We start from the raw sequence: 15175 nt of genomic DNA on the forward strand, positions 1-15175 counted from the left end.
TCCCTTCAGCTCAGACCTTGCTGCAAGCCACCTGTGATGAGCAGGGTCCTCATCCTCGAACAGGAAGAGGTCACATTCTGCCTTGTATCATTAGATGATTAATGTACTTCCGAATCCTACACATCCTCAAGTGCAAGGTGAGTTCCCACTGGCTCAATCCTATCCTCCTGGCACCTCTATGAGGACAAAAGACATTGTGTTTTATGGTGATAGATGTGAACTCTCTTCTGGAGCTGAGTGCAAGAAGAGAGGTGCACCCTCACAACTGAGAAAACTCTTTCTGTCTCATCATGTGACTTAGGACTCAAGCACAGACGCAGAAAATTGGAATAAGCTCTGGGCATTTCTTGGGACTCAGTAAGTGGAACAGGGCTCAGAGGTCTCTCTCACTGCTGCCAAGGCTTTCCAGAAGGCATGAAGACAGTGCTGTACTGTGGACTTGCCCAGTTCATGGCTTAATGCAATTTATGCCCCATATTTATACCACACCAGTCCTGCTCACTGAGGAAATCTTTCCACTACTGAAGGAAAAAAACATAGCAGTAAAGAGTGAACCTGAGCTTTCTCCAGCAACAAAGGCTGATCTTACAGTAAGCTTAAAATTGACACGTATGGCTGCCTGACACCGAGCAAGAAGTTGGGAACTATTTGAGTTCTTGGCTTTGCAATGGCATGGGAAGAGCTCCAGAGTTTGAAAGCAGGACAAAAAAAAATGAAGTCGAATGCATGGGATGGATAAGCTTGACACTTCTGGAGGAATGACTTGTACTGAAGTCTCCCATCACCTTCAAGGATTTCTTTCCCTATCTCTACCCTATATCCCTGGGGGTGCCATGCATTCAGTCAAGATGAAAGCCGACATCCAGGCTCCAACTTTTCAAACAGTAGTCAAATGGAGAAGAAACAAAGACTTAGCGTCTTGCTCACCGAGATCCTTCATGTTCTGAAAAAAGCAGTGAATATACCTGTATTCCTGCTTACAACCCAGGGGAACAAAGCCATCAAACCAAAACCAAACCCTGAATATTGAAAGTCAAGTGGAACTAGATATGAAACTCTGATGCAATGGGACATAAGTAACATGCAACTCATGACAAGCCTAGGCAAAGAGAGTCAGGTTACTACCAAAACATAACCCCCACTGACCAGTTTCAGAAGTAAATAGGCAGATATCTTTGCAGACATTCTCATTGGATTGGATTTCTAGCATCTCAGGGTCTGAAAGCAGAGGTAGCATAGTAGCTCAGTCAGACTCTATCCAATACTCAACCATTCCAACATAAATTCAATGTTTCAGAAGTATTTATTAGTTCTGTATGTCTTTGATAAGTATTAGTTGCTAAATCCTATACGCTTCAGTTTCCTTAACATTTATATCAGAGCCTGTGACTGTGGTGTGACTAAGCACTGTAAATTTAATAACTAAACAAGAACAGTGGTGTGGATTATTGGAACTCCTTCATTAATTAGACCGAATTTGTTGATCAAAGTTTGAGGTCCATTTCAAAAGGACACTGCTTTAAAGCAGCTAAACCAGCAAAGGATAGACATTAAATACTTATCTTTTCATATGTATGAACTCAAGGTCACTCAGACATGCACTGAAATGGAAGAAAAAAGATTGACTATTTTTATCTGCTTTTAGACAGCTCCTGAAAGTCAGTCTTGCAAATTCAAGCAATCAGGTAAGATGTAAGCAATCAGTATCACAACATTCTTCCAGAGTAGGGCTGTCACAGTTTAAAGCTGGACTGGCTATTAAACCTGCGGCAGATGCTCTCTGTTATCCCCCCCCCTCCCCCCAGAGGGAAAAAGGGAAAGGGAAAAGGGAGAGAGACTTCTGGGTTGGAAAATTAAAACAGTTTTAATAAACTATAATAATGAAAAAGAGTATAATAACTATAATAGAAATAATCAAATATATACAAATATATATACAAAACCAAGACTGAGCTCTCCTGAAGTCAGCCATGTCACCACCGGCACTGCAGGGCAGGCTCCGGGAAGGCCCAGGCTGGGCCTAGCGACGGTCGAGAGCTGGATTCAGGAACGCACGGATCGGGATCGGGGGCAGCAGGAAAACAGACGGAGTCCTCCTTGGACACCGGCCATAGCAGAAAAAGAGCGAGACCCTCGTGATCCCCCCGCTTTATACTGAGAATGACGTGTATGGGATGGAATACCCTTGTTGGTCAATTTTGGGTCACCTGCCCTGTCTGCTCCCCCCTGCAGCTGCGACCCCCCTTCGGCTCTTCACTCGTAAGCAGTGAGGAATTCAGCGGTGACCTTGGTTTCTCTCAAGAACAAGTACAGCAAGAGCCTTTCCGCACAACATCCCTACCGGTGCCTCAGCGATAACTACAAACTTCGAGCGTTATCAGTCCTGGAAGCAGACACTGTCTGCAAAAACATGCAGTTAGTTTCAGAAAGCGCAGTTACTTAGAGGAGACTTAGCTGAAAGGAAAAATCACTGAAAGGAAAATCGGCCTGGTTTAGGCCAAACCAGGACAAGGGCAAATATCAGTAGCTTCAGTACTTCGGGTTCTAGAAGACATTGTAAAGCCTGCTGGTATCCCAGGTTCTTTCATTTGAAACACTAAGACCCCTAGAAAATAATTGGTAGAAATGCACTGACTTAAACAATACAGAACAAAGACCAACTGTTTACTATCAAAAATTATATTCTTTAAGTTATTGCATCAGCGAGACTTTTGCAGTAGTACAAGCACATAGCTCAGCCACAATACAAACCTGAATAAATTATACGCAGCATGGCATAATTTATATCGTGACCTTATTAAAAGATTACCGTTTCAACTCTTCAAGTTTCCTTGCAGTTCAAAGCCCATCATCAATGAAGACCACAAGCAAACTGATGCCCAGAGTCTTGGAGCAATGGCTACCTTGGAAAGACAAAATCCCCCATTTTTATTGTTGAGCACAATGTTATATGGCACAGGATAACCCTTTGGTCACTTGGGGTCAGCTGTCCCAGCTGTGTCCCCTCCCAACCTCAGCCTACCCATTCAGGGGGTTGTGCACAAAATGGAAAACGTAGAAGGCCTTGACAGTGTGCAAGCACTGCAGGCAAAACATTCCTGTGTTATTAACACTGTTCGTCACAAATCCAAAACACAGCACCACACCAGCAGCTATGAAGAAAGTTAACTCCATCACAGCCAGACCCAGTACAAGAACATGTGACACAATATCCATTTCACAGAATCCCAGAATCAACCAGGTTGGAAGAGACCTCAGGGATCATCGAGTCCAACCGTTGCCCTGACACCACCCTGTCAACTAGACCATGGCACTAAGTGCCATGTCCAGTCTTTTCTTAAACACTTCCAGAGATGGTGACTCCACCACCTCCCTGGGCAGCCCATTCCAATGTCTAATAACCCTTTCTGAAAAGAAATTCTTCCTGATGTCCAACCTGAACCTCCCCTGGCGAAGCTTGAGGCTGTGTCCTCTTGTCCTATCGCTAGTTGCCTGGGAGAAGAGGCCAACTCCCACTTCACTACAACCTCCCTTCAGGTAGTTGTAGACTGCAATAAGGTCACCTCGGAGCCTCCTCTTCTCCAGGCTAAACAACCCCAGCTCCCTCAGCCGCTCCTCGTAGGACAGACCCTCCAGACCCTTTACCAGCTTGGTCGCCCTCCTCTGGACTCGCTCCAACACCTCAACATCTTTCTTGAAGTGCGGGGCCCAGAACTGGACACAGTACTCAAGGTGCGGCCTCACCAGTGCCGAGTAGAGAGGGATGATCACTTCCCTAGACCGGCTGACTACACTATTCCTAATAGAGGCCAGGATGCCATTGGCCTTCTTGGCCACCTGGGCACACTGCTGGCTCATGTTTAGCCGGCTGTCAATCAGCACCCCCAGGTCTCTTTCTGCCGGGCCGCTTTCTAACCACTCTTCCCCCAGCCTGTAGAGCTGCATGGGGTTGTTGTGGCCCAAGTGTAAGACCTGGCACTTGTTCTTGTTGAACCTCAGGCCGTTGGTCTCGGCCCATCTATCTAAGCTGTCCAGATCCCTCTGTAGGGCCTTCCTACCCTCCAGCAGATCGACACTCCCACCCAGCTTGGTGTCATCTGCAAATTTGCTGAGGGTGCACTCAATCCCTACATCTAGATCATCTATGAAGATATTGAACAGCACCGGCCCCAGAACTGAGCCCTGGGGAACACCGCTAGTGACAAGCCGCCAGTTGGACTTTGCCCCATTCACCACCACTCTCTGGGCTCGGCCATCCAGCCAGTTTTTAACCCATCGAAGAGTCCACACATCCAAGCCCCGGGCAGCCAGTTTGTCTAGGAGGATGCTGTGGGAGACAGTGTCGAATGCCTTACTGAAGTCTAGATAGACTACATCCACAGCCCTGCCCTCATCTACTAAGCGGGTCACTTTGTCATAGAAGGAGACCAGGTTGGTCGAGCAGGACCTGCCTTTCATGAATCCATGTTGGCTGGCCCCAATGCCCCGATTGTCCTGCATGTGCCGTGTAATGGCACTCAGGATGATCTGTTCCATCACCTTGCCTGGCACCGAGGTCAGGCTGACAGGCCTATAGTTCCCTGGATCGTCCTTCCGACCCATTTCAGAGGATTCAGCACTGAAAATATTTTGGAGAGCTTTGATGCAAAACACACACCGGAAGCAACAATACTGCTAAGTGCTAGACTAGATAAAACTCTGCACTGAGCAGTTACTGGGCAACTTCTAGGTACTAGGAGTTTTAAGAGGTTTTGATTGGGTTCAGCTGGCTGACTGAAAGATGACTTCTTCCACATCCCCTCTGCATTTTGGAAAGTAAGCATTTGCAAGTAGCTTCAAAGCATTTTCAGGCTTTTCTTCCTGAAGCTGCTGTGAAAAGAATAAATAATACAAGCACTATAAACAACTGAGTGAGTTTACGTTACTGCACTTTTAGGACATTTTATGAAGCCAGTACAGGATATGGTGTGTTAAGCTGAATTATCAAAGCCTGACAGCTGAACATCCTCCTCACAATTATCTTCTCTGGCCTCAGAAATTGCCCTAAACATCAGGGGAGCTCATGGAATTTAATAATTTCAGGGTGGGATACGAAACCTGCTCTTGGCACCTTCTCTGAACAAAAACCTATCAATCAGAGTCTTTTTTCGTTTCAACTAACAGTATCCATTGGATTCTTCTAGTATCGCTCCAACACTGTTTGGTGACTGCCGCTGTTTTAAATGCTTCCACTCTTGGCAATGACACTGCATTCATAGCTTGATGACTTCTGAAAGTGGCATTATAAACTAGCATCTCCCTGATTACTTACATAATACATCAAGACCCTCACCCAACACATCAATCCCAGTAGAAATCTACAGTAGAAATACACTGCAGAAATATTAGTAAAAATCTAATCCTGAGCTCAAAGACATTGGTACTGACAGCCATTAGTTAAAGTTCTCACATAACTGCAGATAGAATATGTTTGTTTTTTTTTTTTTTTTTAAAGAGAGCAGCATTACCATGGACAGTGTGTCAGTATTTAAGAGCAGGCTAAGCAGAATTGCGTGCATTTACAAACAGGCATCCCACCAGCCTTATCAATTACTTGCAACCAACATTAGATTGGATTTTAGCTAAATCATTACTAAAGCTGAACTTATCTTCAGGTAGATAGGCTTTTAACACTTCAACAAAGAAGGAAAACAAACTCTCCACAGAAAGCAACTGCTCAGAATTCAAGAGATTGGTGGTGTTGAGATGATTAGATACATCATTCTAGCTCTTGGTCCCCAAGACAGTGGTAAAACTCATAAGAGAACTCACAAAAACTTGAGAAGTAACATAATTAACTAGAGATCTTTAAAAACGTGAACTGCCAGGAAGATAGAAGAATGTCTACCTTTTCTTTCCAAAGATAGTAACTACAAAGATTTCAGCAGTATGGTCTAGTAAGAAGTAAACCCTGCATGGATTCACTGAAAGCAATGGAGACAAACTCAGCCAGCCAGGGATCCAGCTGAGCTGCAGCCCCAATGTGCTCCTCAGGCACTCCAGGAAAGGGATGCACTTTGATTTGATGCATCAGTGTGAGGAAAATGGCATCCAAAGGCTGTAGATAAAGAGCACAGGTTCTGCTGAATTAACCATTGACATACCTGTACATAACAGGACCATCAAGAAGAGTGGCTGAGCTTCATTATTCAAATGTGTCGAGTAATATTTTTCAACAAATGGGTTCTCATACAACACTTCCCATATTTTAATATACTGACATATGAAAACAGCAACTTCAGTTCACTGGAGACAGTTTTCTTTTTAATTTTACCATAAAAAGGCAAAATAAACTCTTTCACTGTAATGTTATAGCTTTTAATATTCCTGAGCTGCATTTTAGAAGCAAAAGTATTCTTAAATGGATTTAACAAGAGACACTGCAGCCTTACTTTCCAACACGACAAGTAAAAATAATTTAGCAAGAAGGCCCCTTTTTCAAAAGACAATGGCTAGCTCTGTATGTACCTGAAAAAATGCTTCAAGGAGCTGTATGCCACCTGAAGTAATTACAAAGCCAAATATGTCAACAAAATAACAGAACAACTTTTCAGCCATTTTACCACTGCTTCTTACTTCCTACATCAGTGTGCCTCTCTTACATGGAAAGTGTTATTATACAAATGGCATTACATGCCAGACTAATTTGGGCCATAAAGCTTGGCACCATACAGACATATGAAGGAATCACAGCAGTTTAAAAGATATCCTGCATATCTTTATAGTCAGTTTTAAGAACTATGTGAAAGTCCTGCTATTCGTCTCAAATCAGCAAAAACTCTACATTATTAAATGTGATTTCATTGAACGCACCAGAAAGCATTTTAAATCAAATCTGTATGTAACAGCTTGTCACATCTGGAGTTCCTATAACTGGCACACATGTACTTCTCAAGCCAAATTCAGTGATACAGAGATAAAAACTAAATCGACTAAAATTAAGGTTTAGAAAATTGAAAATCAAGAGAACAGGCTGGCTTTTAGCACTGTAGGAACTCGAGCACAAGCACAGGTGGTTATACCTACATTGTGGTAGAAACCTAGAAAGAGACAACAAAGAATGAAGGAACGTCAAAAAATCAGCCATCTATTTTCTTGATTTCAGGGACTAGATGCAACTTAAGCATTGGTTGAAACAAATGTGTTTTCTACAGCAGTCACACCGATGAGGTCTCATTTACAACATTCTGGCCCTTCTGTCCAACCACAGCCTTTCCAAGGAGCCACGGCCTCCACTACCCACTCCAAGTACTCCTTTGCTTACTCAGTGATCTCCTCCGCTGCCTTCGTCTCCTGCTCACACTTCTGCGACTATGACTTCTTTCTCTTCTGTCTCGTTTACGTTCACTACTGCGAGTTCTTCTGTAACGTGAATGTCTGGGGCTTACACTTCTCCGACGAGGACTATGGCTTTGTCGAGGACTGTAACTTCTGCTAGAGTGTCTATAATACCTCCTTTCTCTCCTGCGCTTTTCATCCTGATAACTCACATCTCTTCTGTGTCTGCTCCTCTCTCGTTTACCCTTACTCTCATCAGTGTTTATGCTGCTACATGAACGGCTTTTTCTTCTCCTTGGCTCTGTGCTATGTTTGCCCTGCTCACAGTGTGAGTCCTTCCTGTGGGTATTCTGATCACAGCTAGAGATGCTCTTCTGCTGCTGGATATTGGCGGGAACACATGAAAGTACCCCCAAACTTCTTTTCTCAGAACACCTCTCAGAGTTTGTGGTATGAAGTTTCTGACCTTCTTTGACATGAACTTTGTCATGAACGTTGCCATTCAAGTACTTGCATTGAGTGTTTACACTCTCAGGGGATGCTACTTCTCTTTGAGAGCCAGTAGCCAGTTTGCCTGTAACAGCCTGTCCTGAGGTAGAAGTGATGCAGCTGGATGACACAGTGTGTGGAACACCACTAGGGGTTTTTGCCATGTCAGACTGAGATGCTTCAGTTTCTTCTTTGTTTTGATTAACTGCATCCATTTTCTTGCTCAGAAGATTGTTCAGCAGTTTCTCCCTCAGTTCCTTTTCTTTTCTCTGCAACCCCAGTGCTTTCTCTTTTTCCTCTTCCACACGTTTGAGCTCAGCCTCCTGGAGCCTTCGTCTCTCCTCTAGATGCTGAAGACGAATCTTTTCTTCATTATGTTCTTGCTCCAAAAGCTTTACTGTCTGAAAGATAGTCAAAGGGAAGATAAGAGTAAACAAGAACGTATTTATAGACCTCCTCATGCTTCCAAGTTATACTGTAACACAGAAGCAGCAATATGGCAAGAAAATAAAATCTAACAAACAGAACTTAACCAACCCAAAATAAAACGGTTGTTTCCCTCTTAAAGGGAAAACCGACCAAAACCAACCAAACAAAAAACCCACTAACACACAACTGCTGCAAGGTGAAACATAGTATCAGTCCACAAACTCTTTTGAGTGTTAATTTCTCCTAGCTGTTACACAAGGCAAAAACAAAGCTGGGTCGTTATGGCTCCTTAATATGATGAGAATAACACACAAGCTAGAACAACATGTGAAATCTGAAGTATTAAAATACATTTATCAGGGTCAAGACTTGAAGGTTTCAGGCAAATTTAAACCATGAATTTCTTAGATGACTGAAATCTGTGGTTCATAGATGACTTTATGATGAGTTCATAAAAAACAGCAAATAATTAAACACACACATATTATATAGAAATTGATTCTCATTTTGTCAGCCACTTTGGAAACTCACGATACTGAAAAAGAAGGTTCAAACTTTTTTTTTTTTTAATTCTAAGCCAGACAAATGGCTTAGTGTAGACCTCAAAATTCTGGGAGCAAAAGAAAAACACTGCTCTGTTTTATCAGACTACCTGTCTATTTCACAGCTGCAAAGTTACGAAGCTTGCAAGAAGTATTTCTCCCTTCTCCTAGCATATAACTGACCACATAGCACTGTATGAGTTCAAAAACTCTCTTGAGGTACACTGGCATCAAGGAAAAAAATCTGTGCTTTGCCACACAGTTTTTCATTTCTACAGAAAATACTTAAAATACACTACATTACAGGCTAAAATGACTATATCCAAGTCTTAAGCAAATGTTTCACTGTTTCAGTGAAAAATAACAATACTGTTAGAGAGACAGGACCTAACATTCGACAGTACTCCTATGGAAAAATCATTCTGCACATTTTCAAACTTCAAATAATGAAAGCTCATTCTCTGAAACTGCAAAGAATAGTTAACAGAACTGTTGAAAGCCAGATGGGAAACAGCATCAAAACTGGAATTAGAAATAAGGAGTCTTGCATCTTATCTTCCGTGTTTAGTTCACTTTATCATGCTTACACATTCTTTTTCTGGACTTAAGAGCAAGCCTGCCAATTAGTTTACAGGTAAAAAATGCTACTCAGGACTACAGGTTCAAGTTCCCTTTTCCATTTACCTATATGTGCATATTTTACTGAGGAAGAAATATTGTTTCATCGCACTTGTTTGAATTTTTGGTCTAAGGAATAGCATCTGGAGAGGTACTAAATCTGTTGTTTAATGAACAGCGCTCCCCACCCCGTCTCAAGTCAGTAAAAGGCTTTGTTCTGCTGGGTTCTTCATTAGCTTCTGAAATAAATATTGAAGTTACCTTTGCCCTGCTTAGCAGTTCTGCAATTAGTCTAATTGACTGCAGATTTCTCTGAGCTAACAGGAGCTTCCTTTCTTCTAACTTTATCTTCTCTTGCAGTTTTTTCTGTTCTTCAGCCTGAAGTTTTTCAAGTTGCTTTTTGTTTCGTCGAACTTCACGATCTTTCTGCTTCTGTTCTCTCCTGCGCAACTTTTCTTCTCTTTTTCTCTCTCTCTCATATTCTTCAAGCTCTCTCTGCTTCCTAAAAAGAGATTAATATTTTTACCTTATCTAGGGCAGATACAATTTTAGACTCCTACTCTGTGTAAAAATATATTTTGTACTTTGAGTAAATTTGTTTCTAAGTCTTGTTGACTACTGAAAAACAGAAGTAGAAAAACAGTGAACATTTTAACCATTAGTTGTGATAGCAAACAATCATCAGCCTGTCAATATTTAAAAACAAGTTGGAATCCAAACATAAAACATGGCTACAACAAAAATTTATTTTTTTTAAACCAATTTTACCAGAGACAATAACATTGCATCAGGCAGCTGGGCAGAGAAGCATCATAGTGAGAACAAAATTACTAAGTTAATTAATGTGTGCAGGGGTTGGTGGTTGTTACATCAGTCATTAGGACAAAATGGTAGCTTATGCGAAAGGCCGAGGGTTTCTGACTTCAGGTGTCAAATGGCACGATTTTTAGGAAATTGAGTATTTTGAGATTTAATATTTGGAACTGAACATAAGCATTAGTGATGACCTAAATAACCTTATAGTTTCAGAAACTGTTTAACATCTAAACATTAAGCAATGAGAATTTATACACATCAAGGCAAATGGATGCCATACAACCACTGAAACAATTAGCTCCATTTGTGTTTATAGCTGTCTTACAACATTTGCACTCCTATACATTTTCTTAAAATGTCACTGTTAAGATATGCTTGTATCCCATCCCTTTCCTGGAAAAATACTGATGTTAAGAACAAATGAGCTTTATAATAGCAAAGTTACTTAGTAGTAGAACTAGTACATTATTTTCTATTCTCCATTTACAATGCACATTCTTCCATCAGAATGACTACAGATCATGTAAGTTCACAGCTCTTGGACTTAGTTCAAGAAAAAAAGAAAGAAGTGTAAAACACTCCTCCAAATCTCATAATCCCTGAACCCTCCTTCCTCAAAAGGACCACAACATTCTCACTCAGTTTTAAGTGCTTCACTTTAGCTACAGGAGTAGAACTTAAAAAGGAAACTTTTGTTTAGTTATTTTCTATCTATTCATGCTGATAATGAAGGAGCATAGAGTTTTGTTATGCCTGATTGTTAAAAATATAACTAAGCAACAAGCAATAAATACCTTTCTTCCTCTTTTTGTCTTTCCTCAGCTTCTTTCTCTTTACGTTTTTGTTCTTCTCTCTGTTTTTCAAGCTCTTGAAGCTTTTGTCTTTCAAGCTGACGCTTCTTAATTGATGCATCACTCAGGTGTTTTGTTGAGTCAAAAGAAACCTTTACAGGATACAATTGAAAACTGTTTTTAGTAGACAAAAAAAAAAAAACAACCACCTACACAATCCCCAACAATTTTAACCTAGCACAAAGGTGTCCAAACCGCAGTGTAAGTACAATCAGAAATATAAAAACCTTTTCAAAACAAAGAGAACTCTATGTGCCCAGAGCAAGCACTAGAGTACTATAACCAAATAAGTGGGAACTAAATGCCAGCACACTAGCACAGTCAGGTACCAGTTTACACTTTTGTGTGTGTCTGACATCCAAAAGTAAACCCTAGTGTGGTTTAGGCCCTGACTATCCAATGTTTTCAACCTGTCAGAACAGGAACATACAGAACTCTTAACTCATGTATGCTCTTAGGGACTGTACAGCACTAGGGACAAATGGACCTAAAGGCCTCCCTTTCTGTCTAAAACTGTGATCCTTAAGTTCGGCAGAAGAAACAGTTCTGTAACATTCAGCACTTGGTTTAAGCAAGTGCCTCCCCACCAATTCTAACACCCAGATTCCCAAATTGAGGTACACTAGGCTGAAGCTCCACGTCTGAGACTGGGAACACAAAAGAAAAGGAAGTTACACACATCTGAGCAGTGAGACGTGGAAAAACGCTCAGCTTCCAGGACGTATGAGCACACCTCCACCATGTCCAGCTGTGCATTAGAACAGGACACCACCAGACATCACAGCCCTGGTGTCCTAATATGCCATTACTAGATACCTATGCCTGTGCAGGCAGGCAGGGGTCCATAACACATTCCCACAGGCCCATAATCATGAACCATGGGGCAGAGAACAAGGAGCACATACTCTGCAGTTTAATTCACCCAGGCTCTACGTAAAATCATGTTTCACTAACAGGCTAAACGGACAGACAGGTAGAAACCGAGAAGGTGTTGTGACCTTGTATGAAAGGGATCTGTCCTGACAGCACAGTTGCAAACATGCCCCCTCTCTTTCCTATCAATCCCCAGGGCAGCTGCCAGGAAGGCATGCTTCCTCTTGCACGGCTAAACTAAATTTGGGAACTCTGATCCCCTGCGTGCAACAGTTTGAATTTCACATCCCCTTGAAAACCTTGAGGGTCAAGGTATAGTTGCTATGCTCCAACTAACAAACTTTGATAACAAGATAAAAAGATTACAGTATTTTACTTCTACTGACTAAACTACAACTTGAATAAATATTTGCATGTTCCCACTTTACACAAAGGAATACTCAAGATTTTACCTGAAATACACTTTCTGATTTGATGAATGAGTATGGAGCATACTGAAATACATCCACAAATGTTTCACTCAACCAATGTGTAAATGCAAGGACCACATATCAGAGCAAGTTTTCTTCAGGCCATGCTTTCAGATATTACATCTGAACAGACATGCCTCTCCTGTCATAGTTGTATTTTCTAAGACAATAAGGTTACAGAAGAAAAAAATCTGGAAGACTTGGTATGTAAATATTATGAATTAAGCATACTGCATTCATAGAAAACTGTGCTACAGATTATCAATTGTTGTTTTAAGTTTTTGTGGGGCCTTTCTGTATGTGAAGTACACTAATGATTAACTGTGTATTCCACAGGTCATACAGGCCACATGTTATTAAACTTCACAGTTCTGACACTTGTCTGGTAGACTTCATTATCAATGCAGGGACCAAATACAGAGGCTGTGAAATTCTCCCCCAGAATTTGTTTGTAGTGAACACAAGAGAGAACAATGTACTTTAAAGTCAGCCTTCTGGTGAAATATGTCTGAACTTGTTCAGAATTAAAATTTGCAAATGAAATGACAAGATTTATAAATAACATACCACTTTCTAAAAACCATTTAGCAGGTCATGTTCATACACTTAAGAATTCCTTAATGAAACGACTATTTCTAGAACTGTCTTATTAAAAAAAGTAAACCCCACCCACTTTGTTCACATAGTCTACCAAGACATTTTTCTTCTATCATTTTCCTTTTAAAATTCTATTATGGCTGTTCCATAAAACTAGTAGCACTAATGTAATGTCACCTGTTGTCATCACCACAGTATACAGATACAGGTTTTAAGCACTAGGGAAGTAAGATTGCACAGTTTCCCATAAAAACACCTACAGTTTCTCACCTTTATATTGCAAGCCACTGCTTTGCCATCATCGCCTTTATACATCAGCTTCATCCCTCGCAGGGCGTTCATGGCCTTAATGAAACCTGCGTACTCTCGATATTGAACATAAGCTTCAAAATTTAAATGGCCTCCAAAACTGAAAGTATGAAAATTTCTGCCAGTCATTTCTTCTCTGTAAGGGTCCAGCATGGGTATGTCCACATTACGTATTTCTCCAAATTTCTTGAAAACTTTTATAAGGACTTCTTCACTTGGCTTTTCCGAGCCAGAGTCCTTTGCTGCAAACCACTTACAAGGTAAGCCCTCTAAATGAATAGTATCTGGCCTTTCCCCTGGCAAAGTTTCATTCATATCTTTCGCATCACGGAAAAATGAGTCCCAGTCATGTCTGGTAGGAAAGTCGATCTTATATTCTGCAGCACGGACTTTTAAAATGTCAGAGAAGCCACTCAGCTTTATTGTTTTGCCATCAAGGCATGCCAGAAAAGATTTAACCAAACTTTTGTTTTCAACCTCTCCTTCAAACCGGATGAAATCCATCGTGCTTTTAGAAATCCGCAGAGTGGAAAACTGATGAGTTTGCACCATCCCTTTCAGCCTTTCCATCACTTCCCAGTTCGAAATGGATTTTCCCGGCTGTTTCAGCTGAGGAAGTGCCACACTGATGGTCATTTTTGTAATGGGTTTAAGGTATAAACCACAGGGAGCACAGAGCTCTACAGCTTCTGATGTATCATGAACTATTGTTGCAGCAGCCATAACACAGAAAAAGCATAGGATAAAAAAAATAAAAGATGCAAGTTTAAGTTGCAGGCCAACAGTAGTCAAATAAAATAGCCCTTATCCGTAAATAATCGAATTCTTTGGCCATTTAACCATTCCCAAGTTAAAACAATGTCCCTTAATACCAGGGTCAATTAGAGAGTTAAAACTGAGTAGTACAAACATCTTAAATTACTTTATAACCTCTACAGCCTATAAGTAATTAAACCTCAATAAGGCCTCAGAAAAAAAAAACAAGAAGCTGATGACAATCTGAGGACTACATGAAGTTGGTATGTCATGGCTCAGAAAGCAGCTACCCTTTGTACAGAAGGAAGGGACCGGCGGAGCGATGTCACGCCGCTTTGAAGTCTACTTAACAGCCAGTACGCCTCAGCAGGCTAGCGCCGAGGCGGGTCCTCCAGCACAGCGCCTCGGAAGGTGTCTGCAACGAGAGAAAAAACGCCCTGTTTGATGTAAAAGCAACATGCGTCCCCCCCCGCCCCCGGCCCTCCCAGTGGCGCTGAGCAGCCCCCGCAGTGCGAGGCGGGGGAGCGCCGTGAGCCGCACCAGCGCCACCGACCAACCTCGGCCGCAGGACCCGCCCCCGGAAAGGCCGGCAGCTGTCCCCGGCGGGAGCGGCCCGGGCGGCGGGGCGAGAGCGGGGGAGCCCGCCTCCCCCACCCCAGCGGGCCGGGCAGGGCCCAGCAGCGTTACCGCACCTTCCGCCGCCGACCCCCGCGGCGCCCGCCGGCCTCCCCGCCCCGAAGGGACCCTCCCGGCACCCGCCTCACCCGCAGCCCGCGCGGTGGCTCCGCCCCACACGCAACGGCCGCCGGACCCGCGTGCCACCGTGCCCGGCCCGTGCCGGCCCCTGCCTCTCCGCGCGCCGCCGGGACCGCTTCCGCTTCCGCGTGGCGGAAGGCTCCCCGGCCGGCAACGGGGCGGGCGGGCGCGCTCTCTATGGGAGTTTTCTCTATGGCAGCGCCGTGACGGCGGCGCCTGGCGGCGGGGCGGGAGAATGGAGGCCTAGAACCAAAATGGCTGCTGGGTGCTTGTGGGTGAAGCAGAGGCCCTTGTTTCTTGCTTTCCCGCACAGCCGTGTGCTGCACGGCGTGGTCAGTGCGCGTACACCCAG

General features: G+C 42.9%; 1 protein-coding gene across 2 annotated transcripts; it reads right to left on the reverse strand.

Annotated features, from left to right (window-relative positions):
- Positions 1 to 6341: 6341 nt before the first annotated feature.
- Positions 6342 to 14960, reverse strand: AKAP17A (A-kinase anchoring protein 17A). Of its 2 annotated transcripts, XM_068395528.1 has the most exons (6): positions 14832 to 14960; positions 14358 to 14482; positions 13273 to 14015; positions 11006 to 11154; positions 9657 to 9897; positions 6342 to 8207 (listed from the first exon to the last, which is right to left on the reverse strand). In XM_068395528.1, the coding sequence occupies exons 3-6, from the start codon at positions 13945 to 13947 to the stop codon at positions 7275 to 7277; spliced, it is 1998 nt and encodes a 665-aa protein (XP_068251629.1). In that variant the 5' UTR covers positions 13948 to 14015; positions 14358 to 14482; positions 14832 to 14960; the 3' UTR covers positions 6342 to 7274. The 2 variants fall into 2 exon arrangements, with proteins under 2 accessions (XP_068251629.1, XP_068251628.1); XM_068395527.1 differs by having other exon boundaries at positions 13273 to 14482.
- Between the last annotated feature and the right edge of the window lie 215 nt (positions 14961 to 15175).

Source organism: Nyctibius grandis, chromosome 2, assembly GCF_013368605.1.
Source record: "Nyctibius grandis isolate bNycGra1 chromosome 2, bNycGra1.pri, whole genome shotgun sequence".
NCBI lineage: Eukaryota > Metazoa > Chordata > Aves > Nyctibiiformes > Nyctibiidae > Nyctibius > Nyctibius grandis.